The sequence below is a fragment of the Podarcis tiliguerta genome (genome assembly GCF_965153285.1).
Source record: "Podarcis tiliguerta genome assembly, chromosome: 18".
NCBI classification, from domain to species: Eukaryota; Metazoa; Chordata; class Lepidosauria; order Squamata; family Lacertidae; genus Podarcis; species Podarcis tiliguerta.
In genome coordinates this window covers 3,947,274-3,964,790 of record NC_139551.1, presented here as the reverse complement: position 1 = coordinate 3,964,790, position 17,517 = coordinate 3,947,274, and the positions used below count along the sequence as shown (strand labels likewise).

The window sequence follows — 17,517 nt, the reverse complement described above, 5'->3', positions numbered from 1 at the left end:
AACCAGAGCAGCGCACGGAAACGCCGTTTACCTTCCCGCCGGAGCGGTACCTATTTATCTACTTGCGCTGGTGTGCTTTCGAACTGCTAGGTTGGCAGGAGCAGGGACCGAGCAACGGGAGCTCACCCCGTCATCGCGGGGATTCGAACCGCCGACCTTCTGATTAAAAGGTTAAAAGTTGACCAGGTCTTTGTTTCAGCTCTGCTAGCCGGCTTTTGATATGAATGCCACACCCAGCATCTGAAGGGCTATCTCAGGGAAGGTGGAGCAAGCTTGCTTTCTGACGCTCCAGAGGGTGAGTGCCGAACCGACGGATTAAAATGTCAAGGAAGACGTCCCAACTCAGTATGAGGAAGATCTTTCTGAGGGAGAGAGAGATGTAGGGCAATGGAAACAGCTCTTTGGGAAAATGGTGAGCTCGTTGGGCGTTTTAAAGAAGACCATCATTCTGCCACAGATCGTTTAGCCGTGGTTCCTGCATTGCAGGGGGCTGGTCTAGATGGTTTTTGGGGGTCCCTTCCGACTCAACAATTCCATGCTTCTATGTTTTTAAGAGTTGGGAGTTTGCAAAACCTGGTGTGCAGCTGGAAGGGATTCCAGACACCGGCACAGCATGTATGTATGTATTCATACATAACAGTGGTACCTCAGGTTAAGTACTTGATTCGTTCCGGAGGTCCGTACTTAACCTGAAACTGTTCTTAACCTGAGGTGCCACTTTGGCTAATGGGGCCTCCTGCTGCCGCTGCGCTGCCAGAGCACGATTTCTGTTCTCATCCTAAAGCAAAGTTCTTAACCTGAAGCAGTATTTTTGCGTTAGCGGAGTCTGTAAACTGAAGCATCTGTAACCTGAAGCGTATGTAACTAGAGGTACCACTGTACATACATACATACATACATACATGCCCATCCGGCTGGGTTTCCCCAGCCACTCTGGGCGGCCCCCAACAGAATATTAAAAACACGATAAAACATCAAACATTAAAAACTTCCCTAAACAGGGCTGCCTTCAGATGTCTTCTAAAAGTCAGATCGTTTTTTTATTTCCTTGATATCTGGTGGGAGGGCGTTCCACAGGGCGGGTGCCACCACCGAGAAGGCCCTCTGTCTGGTTCCCTGTAACCTCACTTCCCGCAGGGAGGGAGCCACCAGAAGGCCCTTGGAGCTGGATCTCAGTGTCCGGGCTGGACGATGGGGGTGGAGACGCTCCTTTAGGTATACTGGGCCGAGCACCAACACTTTGAATTGTGCTCAGAAACGTCCTGGGAGCCAATGTAGGTCTTTCAGAACCAGTGTTATATGGTCTTGGCGGCCACTCCGAGGTCCCCAGTCTAGCTGTCGCATTCTGGATTAGTTGCAGTTTCCGGGTCACCTTCAAAGGTAGCCCCACGGAGAACGCATTGCAGTAGTCCAAGTGGGAGATAACCAGAGCATGCACCACTCTGGTGAGACAGTCTGTGGGCAGGTAAACGTCCGCTTAGAATACATCAGGGAGGGGAATGTCTGAGGCCCCTGAGATCCACTGCCCAAGTAGACTATAGTGAATTAAAATGGGAAGGTGTAGCCTGATACGAATAAGGACGCTTCCAGTGTATGTGGTGAACCAGGCAGCAATGTTGGTGCCGCAGAATAGGGGGACAGCGCAGGAAAAACGATAACCAAATGATATACACCGGCTCAGCCCGCCCCAAGCCAGCGCTTCCTGAACTCCATTAAGCAAGGTCGAGGATTTAAAAGGGAAGCAGCCGCCAGCTCGCAAATACCAAGGCAGGCAGGTGGAGGTCAGACAGGGGCGCTCACCCCTGCTCCATAAAAACGTACTCTCTGCCTGGCAAGGCAGTATAATCTGCATATGATCGCAGAAGAAGAAGAAGAAGAAGAAGAAGAAGAAGAAGAAGAAGAAGAAGAAGAAGAAGAAGAGGAGGAGGAGTATGGATTTGATATCCTGCTTTATCACTACCCGAAGGAGTCTCCAAGCGGCTAACATTCTCCTTTCCCTTCCTCCCCCACAACAAATACTCTGTGAGGTGAATGGGGCTGAGAGACTTCAGAGAAGTGTGACTGGCCCAAGGTCACCCAGCAGCTGCATGTGGAGGAGCAGGGAAGCGAACCCGGTTCCCCAGATTATGAGACTACCGCTCTTAACCACTGCACCACACTGCCTCTCAGAAACGTATCGGGGAGGGGGCAATGCGCACACATGCACACACAAGATCATGGAACTGTAAGGCTGGAAGGGGGCCCCAAATGCGACGCAGGAACCACAGCAAAAAAACCTCAGGCTGCTGGCACCCCCAAGCTCTTTCTACAAACATGCCACCTTCCCAGGAGGTCTGTTCCATCATCAAACGGCTCTCGCCACCAAGAATTTTGTCCTGAGTCGCTGTCAATTACCGTATTTTTCACTCTGTAAGACTCACTTTTTCCCTCCTAAAAAGTAAGGGGAAATGTGTGTGCGTCTTATGGAGCGAATGCAGGCTGTGCAGCTATCCCAGAAGCCAGAACAGCAAGAGGGATCGCTGCTTTCGCTGCGCAGCGATCCCTCTTGCTGTTCTGGCTTCTGGGATTCAGAATATTTTTTTTCTTGTTTTCCTCCTCCAAAAACTAGGTGCGTCTTGTGGTCTGGTGCGTCTTATAGAGCGAAAAATGCGGTGATCGGGGTACCTTCCCATGCTACGGTTCTGATTCCAACGCTACAGCTCTGATTCTGTTTTGCTAAACTATTTGTGTTCCTTTTCCTTTTGCCAAGGACAAATGAAGGAACTGCTGTCCTTTTTCTACTTTCTATAGCAGGAAACAAATTCAGTTTAAAAGAGCTTGATGTCTACGCACATCACATGGCCGAACTCTTTTATTTCGCGCACCGAAGCTTCGCCAATAAAATCGTGATACCCAGTACCTCTCCCGCAGCGTAGCACTTACTGGTTGTCGCTCAGGAAAGATGGCGCAGAGTACGAAGCCGATGAATAGGGCGCTTGAGTCCACCAACTGGAAGCAGAATTCTGAAACTACAAAAGAGGCAGATTCAGTAACGGGTCGCTCATAACGAGGACGACTCAAACACACAAACTGTGCAGCAGTTACTGAGGGCTGTACCCACGTCAGAGATGTTGAAATAGACGGGCATGACTAACCATGCGATGGTCACCTCCAGGCTTGACTACTGTAATTCGCTCAACGCGGGGCTGCCCTTGAAGCTGTCCCAGAAACTCCAGCGGGTGCAGAATGCTGCAGCGAGGCTCCTCACGGGGTCTCTGCCATGGGAGCATATTCACCCAGTGCTTTTCCAGCTGCACTGGCTCCCGGTGGAGTACAGGGTCAGATTTAAGGTGCTGGTTTTGACTTTTAAAGCCCTTCACGGTCTAGGACCCTCGTACCTACGGGACCGCCTCTCCCGGTGTGCCCCACGGAGGACCTTATGGTCCATATATAGCAACACCCTAGAGGTCCCGGGCCCTAAGGAAGTTAGATTAGCCTCAACCAGAGCCAGGGCCTTCTCAGCACTGGCTCCGGCCTGGTGGAATGCTCTGTCTCTTGAGACCAGGGCCCTGCGGGACCTGATCTCTTTCCGCAGGGCCTGCAAGACAGAGTTGTTCCGCCTGGCCTTTGGCTCAGAATCAGTTTGATTCCCTCCCCCCCTTTCTTTTTCCTTTCTCCTCCTATGAAGAGATTGCTCCCTAATTGTTTTAATGTTGTTATCTTAATCTTTTAAATTGTATTTTAATCAACTTGTTTTTATTATTGGTTGTTAGCCGCCCTGAGCGCGGTCTTGGCTGGGGAGGGCGGGGTATAAATAAAAATTTATTATTATTATTATTATTAACTCTGGTTCCCCGTCATTTCAGTGGGTCTACTCACAAGTAGAACTTAGTTGGATGCAGCCCTGACAGAGATGCAAAAACACTCAAGGATGGTGCAAGGCAAGGCCACTGAGGTGCATGTTTTGGGGAGCGAGTTCAGGGAACCTGATAAAAGGCATGGATGGTTGTGTTTGGACCCAGGCCTGAGGTCTCCAACCCTGAGAACCCATCCCACCCCCAATAAATAAATACAGCTGTACCTCGGACGGTATCCGTTCCAGAAGTCTGCTCGACTTCCAAAACGTTCGGAAACCAAATTGTGGCTTCCGATTGGCTGCAGGAAGCTCCTGCAGCCAATCGGAAGCACCGCTGGGCATTCGGGTCCCAAAGGAAGGTTCACAAACCGGAACCGTCAGTTCCGGGTTTGCGGGGTTCAGGAATCAAAACGCCCAAGTTCCAAGGCGTTCGGGATCCAAGGTACAAATGTGGATTGAAATCCGGATGTGGCGGGAGAGAGTCCTCGTGGCTCACAAGGAGACCCTTCCCGGAGTCTGGAGAGGGCAGAGGAAGCCCCAAAGCTTCGATTCTAGCTGTGGATATTTTGGGGTACATTATTTTTGGCACGGATTGAAGAGAAAGTTTGAAATATTTGAGGCTTTATTGTGTTTTTAATATTCTCTTGAGAGCCACCCAGAGTGGCTGGGGACACCCAACCAGATGGGCAGGGTATAAATAATAAATTATTAGAATTATTATGATTACTCACCTCTAGGGTGGGCATGCTTAGTTGGGCCGGCAGGGTGGGCACCCCGCAAAACATGTTGACCGGCTGCTGGTGTGTGCAAGGCGGGTGGAAGCTTTTCCCGCCATCCATGGTGAGGGCCGAAGAGGGCATCAGGCTTCTTGCCACCTCATGGAGGAAGCTGTTGGTGAAACGAGCGGTCCCGATTGCTGCGCGGTGGAGGAGGAAAGGAGAGCGAGAGGCTTCACCGGCACCCTCCTCGCTGCAACATGCCCTAAAGGAGCGAAGGAAGGAGGAAGAAAGGCAGGAGTTAAAGACGCTTTATTGTCCTGTAACATGAGTCCTCTCATGTGGGATGTGAGCTCCGTCTTGCAAACTGTCTGATCTTACGTTCTACAATTTCATTCATATATATATAAAATTGGTTTTTAACATACAAAATTAGTGATGTATGGAAGTGAGAGCTGGACGATAAAGAAGGCTGATCGACGAAGAATGGATGCTTTTGAATTCTGGTGCTGGAGGAGACTCTTGAGAGTCCCATGGACTGCAAGAAGATCAAACCTCTCCATTCGGAAGGAAATCAGCCCTGAGTGCTCCCTGGAAGGACAGATCCTGAAGCTGAGGCTCCAATACTTTGGCCATGAGAAGAGAAGACTCCCTGGAAAAGACCCTGATGTTGGGAAAGATGGAGGGCACAAGGAGAAGGGGACGACGGAGGACAAGATGGTGGGACACTGTTCTCGAAGCGACCAGCTTGAGTTTGACCAAACTGCGGGAGGCAGTGGAAGACAGAGGAGTGCCTGGCGTGCTCTGGTCCAGGGGGTCACGAAGAGTCGGACACGACTAAACGACTAAACAACAACAACATACAAAATTATAAAACATACCACACAAAATTATCACAAATACAATCTTACTGGACTTCCATCAGCACCTCTGATAATCTTCCGCCTTACATCACTTCTTATGCATTTCCTAACTTAATACTGTCTTTATGTCTCTTAACCTATCTTCTCTCCATTTCCATTTTAACAATATTTCCATTAATACTTCTCACAGAACTTCTTGCAAACCTACAAACGTCGTCTGACCATCACAAATACTTTTCAAATAGTCGGTAAATTTACTCCAGTCTTCGGTAAACTTCTGGTCCCGCCGGTTTCGGATCCTTCCTGTTAGTTTGCCTCGTTCTACAATTTCATTCAGCCAGTATGGGTGGAGAAAGCTGATTTGATGTGTGTTGGGGTTGAGACACCCAAAGGGCTTGCAGGTTCTCCCAACCCTGGGCTGCGTGTTAGAAGCGTGGAGTGGGAAGGGACCCCCAAGGGTCATCCAGTCTGACCCCCTGCATTGCAGGAATCTCAGCCACAGCATCCATGGCAGGTGGGCATCCAACCTCTGCTTAAAAACACCCAAGGAAGGAGAGTCCACCATGTCCCAAGGGAGACCGTAGTCACAGGCCTCTGGTCGGAGCTAGGGTCTCTCTGAGGAGATTTCACCCCTCCCATATCCAAGAATCTGCTGGTGTTCTCTGCTGATTCTCCAGAGAGGAGGGGGCAGTTTCTGCTCTCTACTTATTCCGCTCCAGCCTCACATCAAAGAGAGAGAGAGAGAGACTGAGTATTAGAGAGAGACCGTGTGTATAGATAAGGTTGCTGCTAAGAGCAGCTGCAGAGACTCAGTGCAGTTCAGCATTTTCGTTTAGACCTCATTTAGCTCTGTACATAGTTGTGTATTATAGTTGTAGATAGAATAAAAGAAGATATTCTACAGAGCTGCTCTCCGAGTCGTTTATGCTCTGCTATACTCTGCTGTGTGACGACTGTCTTCTTGTTGGAGTGAATCCGGTGCTCACGACTCTAAGCTGTGAGTCCACAGCACTTTGACCTGTTCCTGTGCAGAAGGTGGTCTCTGGAAGTGCTACCCAGCTCGCCTAGCCCAGTTGGGGCTGAAGTGTGTGAGTCCAGTTGGTGGCACTGGCTCAAGGGCGATGCTGACACTCTCCTGATGTTCAGATAAGGGTCTTGCACCACAGGGCCTGGGAAGAACTCCGCATGATGCGCCAGAGCTCCGACGCAAGAGTCTGTGGCCTGGCGAACAGCTGGTTTCGCAGATCAGCTGCCGCCGCCACCTCTGCCTTGAGGTCTAAGATGCCTGGAATTCCTTGGAAAGCGACAAAGCTACGTCGTCGGGACTGATTTCGCAAGCCGGGTTTCCCCTTCTGTCTGCGACAAACGGAAAGAGAAACCAGCTGCACGAGGGCAGCCAAAGGTACCCGAAGATTTGCAGGAGCTCTGCTGTGAACTCTCACCATTAACAACTTCCATTCCAGATGAACGGCTCACCTTTAAAAAGGCCAAGCTAGTGATGTATGAAGTGAAAGCTGGACCATAAAGAAAGCCGAAGAATGGATGCTTTTGAATTATGATGCTGGAGGAGACTCTTGAGAGTCCCATGGACTGCAAGAAGATCAAACCTCTCCATTCGGAAGGAAATCAGCCCTGAGTGCTCACTGGAAGGACAGATCCTGAAGCTGAGACTCCAAGACTTTGGTCACCTCATGAGAAGAGAAGACTCCCTGGAAAAGACCCTGATGTTGGGAAAGATGGAGGGCACAAGGAGAAGGGGACGATGGAGGACGAGATGGTGGGACAGTGTTCTCGCAGCTACCAGCATGAGTTTGACCAAACTGTGGGAGGCAGTGGAAGACAGGAGGGCCTGGCGTGCTCTGGTCCAGGGGGTCACGAAGAGGCGGACACGACTAAACAACAAAAAGAATTGAGACCGAGTCCAGCACCCTGTTGTCACAGTGGACAACAAAATACCGCTGGCAGTGTTTCTCAGACTTGGGTCCCCAGCTGTCGCTGGACTACAAACAGTGTTCGAAATCTCCTAGGCGCGTTTTGCAAGTGGCGCAGATCCAATTGCGACCCCGTGGAGATCTCTGGACGCCAGGCTGGCTGTTGACATCTCCATCTGGCTGGCCCCTCCAGCTTTCTGAAGCAGGGCAGCGGAAGAGTTTGTTCCTTGCATTAATCTCCCACCTTTTTCTCCATGGTTCACCCCCCCCCCCAAGTTAATCCCTAAAACAACCTTGTGAGGTAGGTCAGGAGGCTGCGACTGTTTCCAAGGTCACCCTGTGAGCTTCCTGACGGAGTGGGGATTTCAACCATCATCTAGGTCCTAGTCTGACCCTCTAACCACTACACCCCACTGCCTTCCTAGAGTCCTTCTGCCATGGGGCAGATCTATAAACTAAGTAGGTAAAAACCGTATTTTTCGCTCTATAGCACGCACCCGACCATAACACGCACGTCGTTTTTAGAGGAGGAAAATCCGTAGGCATGCCACCCGTAGGCATTTCCTCCATAACACGCACAGACATTTCCCCTTACTTTCTAGGAGGAAAAAAGTGAGTGTTATGGAGCAAAAAATACGGTAAATAGGGAAGAAAGCAAAATGTCGCTTAGAGAAGGATCTGAAATACTTAGTTGAAGCCTGAATTTGTTCATTCTGGATTGCTTTATTTGGCGTCTTAATGTGTTGTCAACTGCTTTCTTTAAACTATTAAGCGGTATAGAAATGAATAGTAATAAGAAATCTCATTGTAAAAAAGAAACGGAGCCTGGACTTTCCATTGTGGCGAATGCAACCTAGGTTTTAAGCTGCCATTTGGCGATTAGTTTATATATCTGAGTTTCTAATACTGAAAAAATGAGGTGTCAAAGACAGACAGAGAGAGGGAGTTAACGTCACAAACTTTTGCCTCTTCCCCACTAAGTGGTTTCATCCCCATGGCATGCGGCCCCCGACAGACCACTGCTAACGGATTCTGGCCCCCAGGAGGGAATACGCCTTCCAGCTTGGCTCAACAGGACAAGCCTTCCTGAGAGCCAGCTAGCCTGATTTTCTACAGGTCCACTCCTCTCACCTGTGTAGGAAAGTGATTACCATATTTTCTGCTCTATAAGACTCACTTTTTCCCTCCTAAAAAGCAAGGGGAAATGTGTGTGCGTCTTACGGAGCGAATGCAGGCTGCGCAGCTATCCCAGAAGCCAGAACAGCAAGAGGGGTTGCTGCTTTCACTGCGCAGCGATCCCTCTTGCTGTTCTGGCTTCTGGGATTCAGAATATTTTTTTTCTTGTTTTCCTCCTCCAAAAACTAGGTGCATCTTGTGGTCTGGTGCGTCTTTATAGAGCGAAAAATACGGTGTTTCCATTGTGCCTTGGTTCATGCACTGAAGAAGGCCGTCTGGAAGTCACCGTCCCGTCCCCCCGCTCACTGCTGTAAACCACATGCACCCCCAGCTTAGCCCCGTGCCCAGAGTCCTTTGCCAACATTCAGCATTTCCCGCTTCAAGGCGCCCTGCAAGCAAAACCTAGGAAGTCTGCAGAAGCTGCAGCCATAGCATCGCAAAACTATCAAGGCGGAAGGGGCACTGAGGGTCATCCAGCCCAACCCCCTGCAATGCAGGAAACTTTTGCCTAACACGGGGCTCGAACCCACAACCCAAGAGTGAGTGTCTTGGGCTCTACCGGACTGGAATTGGAGCTGGGGAAGCGGGGGAAGAGAGGGGAGGACAACACAGAATAATTTAAGGTTTGGGAAGCTTTAAATCTCTCGCTTGGCTTTCTTCCTAAGCGAGCGACACATGGCTTGTCCTTTACGAGCAAAGCCATCTCATTTTTACGACGCCGTTAAAAGAACGCAGCTAAAAGATAGTAGCTGTTTAAAAGGTGTCAGTCTGCGCTCTTGAAAGACGTCCAGGCATTCCCAGCTGCTGGGGCCGCCGATGTCCTTTCTCATTACAGCGGTACCTCGGGTTACATACGCTTCAGGTTACGTACGCTTGAGGTTACAGACTCCGCTAACCCAGAAATAGTGCTTCGGGTTAAGAACTTTGCTTCAGGATGAGAACAGAAATCGTGCTCTGGCGGTGCGGCAGCAGCAGGAGGCCCCATTAGCTAAAGTGGTGCTTCAGGTTAAGAACGGACCTCCGGAACGAATTAAGTACTTAACCCGAGGTACCACTGTACTTTAGAACCACAGAACTTGTGGCGCTGGAAAGGACCCGGGGGTCCTCTATTCTGACCCCCTGCGATGCAATAATCTTTCGCCCGGCGTGGGACTCGAACCCACAACCCGGAGACCAAGAGCCTCGTGCTCTGCAGACTGAGCGATATGGACACTTTATAAGAACTGGAAGGGTCCAAACTAATTGGAAAAGCTTGCAAATAACAGACAGGCTTAGGATTTAAATACGTAATGTGACGAATTAATATGTCTAATGCTGTACTGCAAAGAAAGAAAGATGTTAAGCGATTAAGTTAATTTTTTAAGAATATAGGTTTTGGAAAACCGTTAAAATGATATACACTGAAATTCAAAAAGGGGGATACAGGAAAGTCATGTAACAATGTTATTAAGTTTGGTTTAAATACAGTTGAGATTTACGTTTGTTTGTTTAAAAAAAAAATCTGGAAAATTAATTTAAAAAATTGGGGGGAAAAGAAGAACTGAAAGGGTCCATATGCTATTCTTCGTGTTCCCTTCGGCGGCAGCAAGGAAAAAGGCCCTGGAGGAGGGCGGCAGAAAGTCCCTCCCCAATTTGCCGCATGCTCTGGCAGCAGCTCTACCAGAATCGCGGGGTCTTTCCCGTCAACTGCTCTGCAGTCCCCTTTAAAAAAATAAAATCTGGAGATGCCATGGTGTAGAAGATAGAATGGAGGTAGAATTCGGCATCGTCGGATGGGCGGGGGCAGAAATCTGAGCATTAAAAAAAAATCCTCAAGTTTCTAGCCCTCAAGCCGCTGGGACGATATCCCTGTGGCGTGGAATCTCACAAAAGAGGAGGCCAGTTCTTTTTTCTCTTCCTATTTTGAAAACGGCGTTCCAGGTTCCCAGGAGCAGAATAGATTATGAATAGATTATGCAAAACCACCGTATGGAGGCAACCATTCTGCATAATTCATGCAGGACGAAGAAGCGGAAAGAGAAATATCTCTCTGTACAGACGGGGGTTCGAGAAGGGTGAACTCGGACTTACGGTAGATTCTCCCCCTCTCAAAGGCGGCCAGGCGGTGGTGCCTTTGATAGGATCACAGAACTGTCAATCTGGGAGGGACCCCAAAGGTCATCCAGCCCAACCCCCCTTGCAATAATAATAATTTTTATTTATACCCCGCCTTCCCCAGCCAAGGCTGGGCTCAGGGCAGCTAACAAGCAATAATAAAAAACAAGTTGAATGAATACAACTTAAAAACAAGATTAAAATACAACGTTAAAATATTGAAATGTTAAAATGCAGCCTCATCACAGGAGGAGAAAGGAAAAAGGAAGAGGGGGAGGGAATCAAATTGGCTCCAAGCCAAAGGCCAGGCGGAACAGCTCTGTCTTACAGGCCCTGCGGAAAGAAATCAGATCCTGCAGGGCCCTGGTTTCATAAGGCAGAGCATTCCACTAGGTCGGGGCCAGTGCTGAAAAGGCCCTGGCTCTGGTTGAAGCTAATCTGACTTCCTTAGGGCCCGGGACACTAGGGTGTTGCTATTTATGGACCTTGAGGCTCTCCGTGGGGCATACCGGGAGAGGCGGCCCCGTAGGTACGAGGTCCTAGGAACTTCAACTAAAGAATCCAAGACATGTGGCCCATCTCTTTATCTCTTCTTCTTTTATACCCCAACCTTCCTCCACAAGGGGTGTCGCACACGGTGATGCCCCTGCTTGCCTCCTCGCAACAACCCTGAGAGGTAGGAAAGAGAGGAGGGGTGGGATGACTTAGGCTGAGGGCCACATTCTGCACCAGGCGGGCCACATAACAGTGGCTGGCAGGGCCAGAGGGGAAAGTGAGCAGGTGCAATGAAAGCAGATCTTACTTTTGTAAGGTAGGCTTGTTTCTAAACACACAAACTTCTCTATCCTCCATCCAAGCCAGGGGTAGGCAACCTAAGGCTCGTGGGCCGGATGAGGCCAAATCACCTTCTCAATCCGGCCCGCAGACAGTCCGGGAATCAGTGTGTTTTTACATGAGTAGAATGTGTCCTTTTGATTAATGAATGTTAGAATGATGCTGGATTGAAGTTAAGGGGTTAGGTAAAGAGGGAAAGGTAAAGTTAAAATATTAAGATAAATATTGAGATAAAAGTAAAGAGGGAAAGGATTTGCTGAACGAACAATTGCATTGGAATACAAAGGGGGGGAGGTGTGGGGAAGTCTAAGAAACAAGCTAAAGCAAGAATTGTTTTGAAAGATGAAGTTATTTTTAATTGTTGTTATTTTTTGTGTTTGTTTTTATTTGTTATTGTTTTTTCTTTGTATTTTTCTTTGTTCTGTTTGTACTATATTGTGAAAACCTTAATAAATATTATAAAAAAAGAAAAGAATGTGTCCTTTTATTTAAAATGCATCTCTGGGTTATTTGTGGGGTATAGGAATTCATTCATTTTTTTTTCTTTTCAAAATATAGTCGGGTCCCCCACAAGGTCTAAGGGACAGTGGACCGGCCCCCTGCTGAAAAAGTTTGCTGACCCCTGATCCAAGCCAACAAAGAGTTCGAAAACATGTTCCGGCCAGGCCAAACCACTAAAGGAGAGTCCCCTGGCTTCCTAGAGTCCTTCTGCTGGGGGGGGGGGTAGCTCTATAAATGCAGGAACCAGACTTATTGCTCCATTGTAAAAAAGGTAAAGGGTATAGAACCCCTGGATGGTTAAGTCCAGTCAAAGGCGACTCTGGGGTTGCGGCGCTCATCTCGCTTTCAGGCCAAGAGAGCCGGTGTTTGTCCGCAGACAGCTTTCCTGGTCATGTGGCCATCAGGACTAAACCGCTTTTGGTGCAACGGGACACCATTACGGAAACCAGAGCGCATGGAAACGCCGTTTGCCTTCCCGCCACAGCGGTACCTATTGATCTACTTGCACTGGTGTGCTTTCAAACTGCTAGGTTGGCAGGAGCTGGAACAGAGTAACGGGAGCTCACCCCGTCGTGGGGATTCAAACTGCCAACCTTCCGATCGGCAAGCCCAAGAGGCTCAGTGGTTTAGACCACAGTGCCACCCACGTCCACTGAGGCCAATACTGTCAACACGGCAGGCAGGGGCTCTCCTCTCTTGCAGACCGGGAGTCTCTCCCAGCCCTGCCTGGAGAGGCCAAGGATTGGAGCTGGGGCCTTCTGTACGTATAGCAGATGTTCTGCCATAGAGCCGTGCTGATCCAATGGAGCTTCTGTGTTCCATGGCAGCATACCTGAAAAGGGCAGGTGCAAAAGGCGACTGGGGTAGGCCTGTTATAAAGGTAAAGGTACCCCTGCCCGTACGGGCCAGTCTTGCCAGACTCTAGGGTTGTGCGCTCATCTCACTCTAGAGGCCGGGAGCCAGCGCTGTCCGCAGACACTTCCGGGTCACGTGGCCAGCGTGACATCGCTGCTCTGGTGAGCCAGAGCCGCACACGGAAACGCCGTTTACCTTCCCGCTAGCAAGCGGTCCCTATTTATCTACTTGCACCCGGGGGTGCTTTCGAACTGCTAGGTTGGCAGGCGCTGGGACCAAACAACGGGAGCGCACCCCGCCGCGGGGATTCGAACCGCCGACCATGCGATCGGCAAGTCCTAGGCGCTGAGGTTTTCGTATTTGTGAATTTCTCAGCAGTTTGAGATGGTCAGAGAAGTGGAACGAGGCAGATTCTTGGTGCTTGCAATTATTTATCTCTACACCTGCAATGGAGTCTTTTTCTCTTTTTTTAGCCACTACTTCTACTTTTTAATACGGGTTTGCCCCTCCTTCCCCTCCCCCCCTCCTTTTCCCAACTTTGCAAGAGCTTTTGATAGGAAATCTGCAGCTGGCGATTCCCGTAAGAGCAGCTTAAGCCGGGCTTCCTTTACTTACGTTTTACGAAGGGTAACTTATTATGAAGAGTATAAAATCAATAGCGCAGAGGGAGAGAGAGAAAAGAAAAAGAGACCTCCCTGTTATTATCTGCTTTGCCACCCGCTCCTGGAACACTTAAGATTTTCAATTTAGGGTGAACCTTCCTTCAACAGAGAACACTCGCTCCGGCTGAGAAAGAGAAAGTTTGCCTGGTTATACCGGAGGCCGGCGGAGCAGAGAAATTCCAGAACAGCAGCCAGGGGTGTGCAGGCGGCAAATAAAAATTCCGTTTCAAGTTTCTAGCCCTCAAGCCGGAAAGGGAACGGAGAAAGTATATTATCAGCAACAGCCGGGGAAAATGTCAGAATCTCGTGGTAGACCAAGTTTCTGAAGCTGAGGCGAGTGGGATTTTGCTTTGACCTGCGCAGCTTAAGCAAGCCGATCCAATTCGTGCAATTTGTTCTACTTTTGCCAAAGACAACAGGAGACATTAGCGAGCTTGCTCCTATGTGCAGCGTGTCAGCATTCGGGGCAGAGGGGAAAGAGAATAAAAAGAAAATAACCCATTGTCTTAGTCCCCTAGGGCTGATCGCTTGGAGAAAATGTCTCGCTCGCCACGGGAGCTTCCAGGAATCCGCAGCACAGAACTATCACTTCCTTCTATACTCCAGATGCATTCTGAATAATTCTCTCCCCCGCGAATTTGCCCAATTCTCTTTTAAAGCCATTCAGGTTGGCAGCTGCCCTTGCCTGCTGCAGAGGGAGTTCCACAGTTTAACTCTGAGTGAAAAAGGACATTTACCCATCCCGATAAATCGGATGCCCTTTATAATTTTATAAACGTCTTCCTTGCCCTCCCGCGAAACTACAAAGTCCCAAACTCTGCAACCTCGGTTGCCCTTTTTGGAACCTTTTTCCGAGTCTACAATATCCCTTTTGAGGAGAGGCGACCAGAACGGCCCTAACATTCCAAACACGGTTGCGCCACAAGGGAATTAATGACACCAGTGCTTTTACTTTCAGTTCTTTTGCTAACAATCCCTAGCGTGGAATTTGCTTTTTTTTCTGCAGCTGCCACACACTGGGCGGAAATCTTCATCAATCCAAGGCTCCTGGGTCAGCCATCACTAGTATAGACACACACACACACACACACACACACACACACACACACAGAGTGATACCTCGGGTTAAGTACTTAATTCGTTCCGGAGGTCCGTTCTTAACCTGAAACTGTTCTTAACCTGAAGCACCACTTTAGCTAATGGGCCCCCCTGCTGCCGCCGCACGGCCAGAGCACAATTTCTGTTCTCATCCTGAAGCAAAGTTCTTAACCCGAGGTACTATTTCTGGGTTAGTGGAGTCTGTAACCTGAAGCATATGTAACCTGAGGTACCACTGTACTTGCCGCAACATCACTCTGAACCGTGTAGGCCAGTGGCTTTCAACCGTTGTGCTGTGGCACCCTGGGGTGCCTAGAATGATGGTCAGGGATGCCGCGGGCGACACTGGCCTCCGTCCCCCTTTCCTTCGCTCCCTCCTCTGATGCCCTCTAGCGTCTCTGCCTCCCAAAGGCTTGTATGGCTGTTTGTTGCAGCAGCCTTGGCTGCAAGCTCCCCAGGCGACTGGTGCCTCTGGGGGTGCTGGGTGCCAGGGGCTGAGGCAGCCTCGGAGTAAGCAAGCAAGTGGGCGAGGGAGCCCAACCAGCCAGTCCCCCAGCCCTTGCTGTTGGGAATAGGCAGACAAGTGGGAGGCTGGGCAGCCAGGCAGGCACCATGCTGGCCTTTCTTGTGCTTGCTGTGGGCAAGGCCTGCCTGAGAGCTGAGTGCCCAGCGCTGAGTTGGAGCCCTTCTGCCCTGCAGGCCTGGCAGCGCCCACTGCTGCCCTCCAAGGTAAGGTGCTGGCCTCTGGCCTGTCTCCATTGGGCCACTAAGACTCGGGAAAATCATCTTCCCAGGCCCCTGTGGGGCAGTACAAGGAGGCACCTCTCTTTGGGCGAAGCTCAGAGACCAGGGGCGGCAGCAGCGGCTGCCCTGAGGACTCCCAAGGAGAGGGGAGAGGAGGCCGAGGGAACACTCCACAAGGGAGGGTGTTTGGAAAAGGGTGAGGGGCTGCAACCTCTGCAAGGAAGGGGGGACATAACTGGGCTCCTGAGCCCCACAGGGGTGTCGCAGAAAAAGAATGCATTTGGTCAAGGGAGCCGCGGACTCAAAAAGGTTGAAAACTCTGGCCATTTTGCTCAGTTCTCTGCAATCTGGAGCTCTCTTTTTTACTCTAGCCGCCCCAAACGATTGCAGGGACGCTTCCTGGACGCCCGAAATGTTTCTCCCCGTGCGAACGGAGCGGTCAGCCTCCCGAGCAGCGAGACTCTTGCTGAGCCAGCGTTCCCTAACCGGCACACCGAAATACGATCCCTCTGGGGCAAGATTCGATTGCCCGGTGTGCGTTTAGAGGGGTGCCCGGCAGCTTCCCAAGAGGCAGCGTTTAATTATCTGAGCTGATAAGCTCTCAGCCGGCCCTGATAGATGGGACCACGGGCAGAGCGACGGTAAAAAAAAAAAAACATGCTGCGAACCCAAAGGGTCAGGGTGGGGAGTAGTGATTTATACGTTCTGAAAATGCACGTGGTATAGCTCTTCCCCCAAGGGCCGTGCCGTTTCAGAGAACGCGGTTGGCAGGAAACTGGAGTTTTAGTGCTTCGCCAGCAGTACGCAGCGCAGGGAATACTTGCCTCACCTGTGGGAGGATCACAGAGTTGGAAGGGACCCCCAGAGGTCATCCAACCCAACCCCTTCCAATGCAGGAACCTCAACTAAAGCACCCAAGACAGGTGGGCTCATCTCTTTATCTCTTCTTCTTTTATACCCCAACCTTCCTCCAAGGTGTGTTGCCTACCCTGCGAGGTAGGCCAGGGAATACAGCAGGGTTGGGGGACTTTTTATCAGGTGGGGGCTTAATTCCCAACCGGGGGGGGCCACACACCAGTGGCTGGCAGGGCCAGAGGCGAAAGTGGGTAGGTGCAATGAAGGCAGAACTCGCTTTTGTATAGAAGGCTAGTTTCTAAACCTTCTCTATTCTCCATCCAAGTCAACAAAGAGGGTCATGTACAGTGGTACCTCGGGTTACATACGCTTCAGGTTACAGACTCCGCTAACCCAGAAATAGTGCTTCAGGTTAAGAACTTTGATTCAGGATGAGAACAGAAATTGTGCTCCAGCAGCGCGGCAGCAGCAGGAGGCCCCATTAGCTAAAGTGGTGCTTCAGGTTAAGAACCGTATCAGGTTAAGTACGGACCTCCGGAACGAATTAAGTACCGTATTTTTCGCTCTATAAGACGCACCAGACCACAAGACGCACCTAGTTTTTGGAGGAGGAAAACAAGAAAAAAAATATTCTGAATCTCAGAAGCCAGAACAGCAGGAGGGATCGCTGTGCAGTGAAAGCAGCAATCTCTCTTGCTGTTCTGGCTTCTGGGATAGCTGTGAAGCCTGCATTCGCTCCATAAGACGCACACACATTTCCCCTTACTTTTTAGGAGGGAAAAAGTGAGTCTTATAGAGCAAAAATTACGGTACTTAACCCGAGGTACCACTGTAGTCTAAATCCCACCCCCACCATGTAGGAATCCCAACTGAACATATTCTAGCTTCCGTCTGGGAGAGGCTGGTTAGGCCCACCCAGGGGACATGGGAAGAAGGGGTTCACACACGCAGTGCTACGTAGAAGGGGTCGTGGCTCGGTGACAGAGCACTGCTTCATACACAGAAAACCCCGGGTTCAAAACCCCTGGCATCTCCAGTTCTGACTCAACACAAGGCATCTTTCTATGTACCTATTTAAAGCAGTGCTTTATTCTGAGTAATGAGGACTAGCGTCTTGCTTTGTTTTTAGGGAAAGGACCGTTGCTCAGTGGTGGAACATCTGCTTTGCATGCAGAAGGCCGCAGGGTTCGATCTGCGATAGCTCAATCCCAGGTAAGGCTGCGAAACGCACCCACAAGCCTGCTGGCTGCTGCCAGTCGGTGCAGACAATATCAAGCTACATGGACCATTGATCTGACCCAGGAGAATGCAGCTTCCTGTCTCCACCGAAGTAAGTCTTGCAGACCCAAATCG

The 17,517-nt window shown here is 50.1% G+C and overlaps 1 protein-coding gene across 2 annotated transcripts in view; it reads right to left on the bottom strand.

The window, feature by feature from the left end:
- SBNO2 (strawberry notch homolog 2) overlaps positions 1-17,517 on the bottom strand; it is a 116,824-nt gene that overhangs the window by 79,181 nt on the left and 20,126 nt on the right. For both annotated transcript variants that reach the window (XM_083421370.1, XM_083421369.1), the window contains 2 exons: positions 4,567-4,816; positions 2,923-3,008 (listed from right to left, as the gene is read on the bottom strand). In XM_083421370.1, the coding sequence (XP_083277496.1) occupies positions 2,923-3,008; positions 4,567-4,695 (215 nt within the window). In that variant the 5' untranslated portion in view covers positions 4,696-4,816. The remainder of the gene's footprint in view (positions 1-2,922; positions 3,009-4,566; positions 4,817-17,517) is intronic.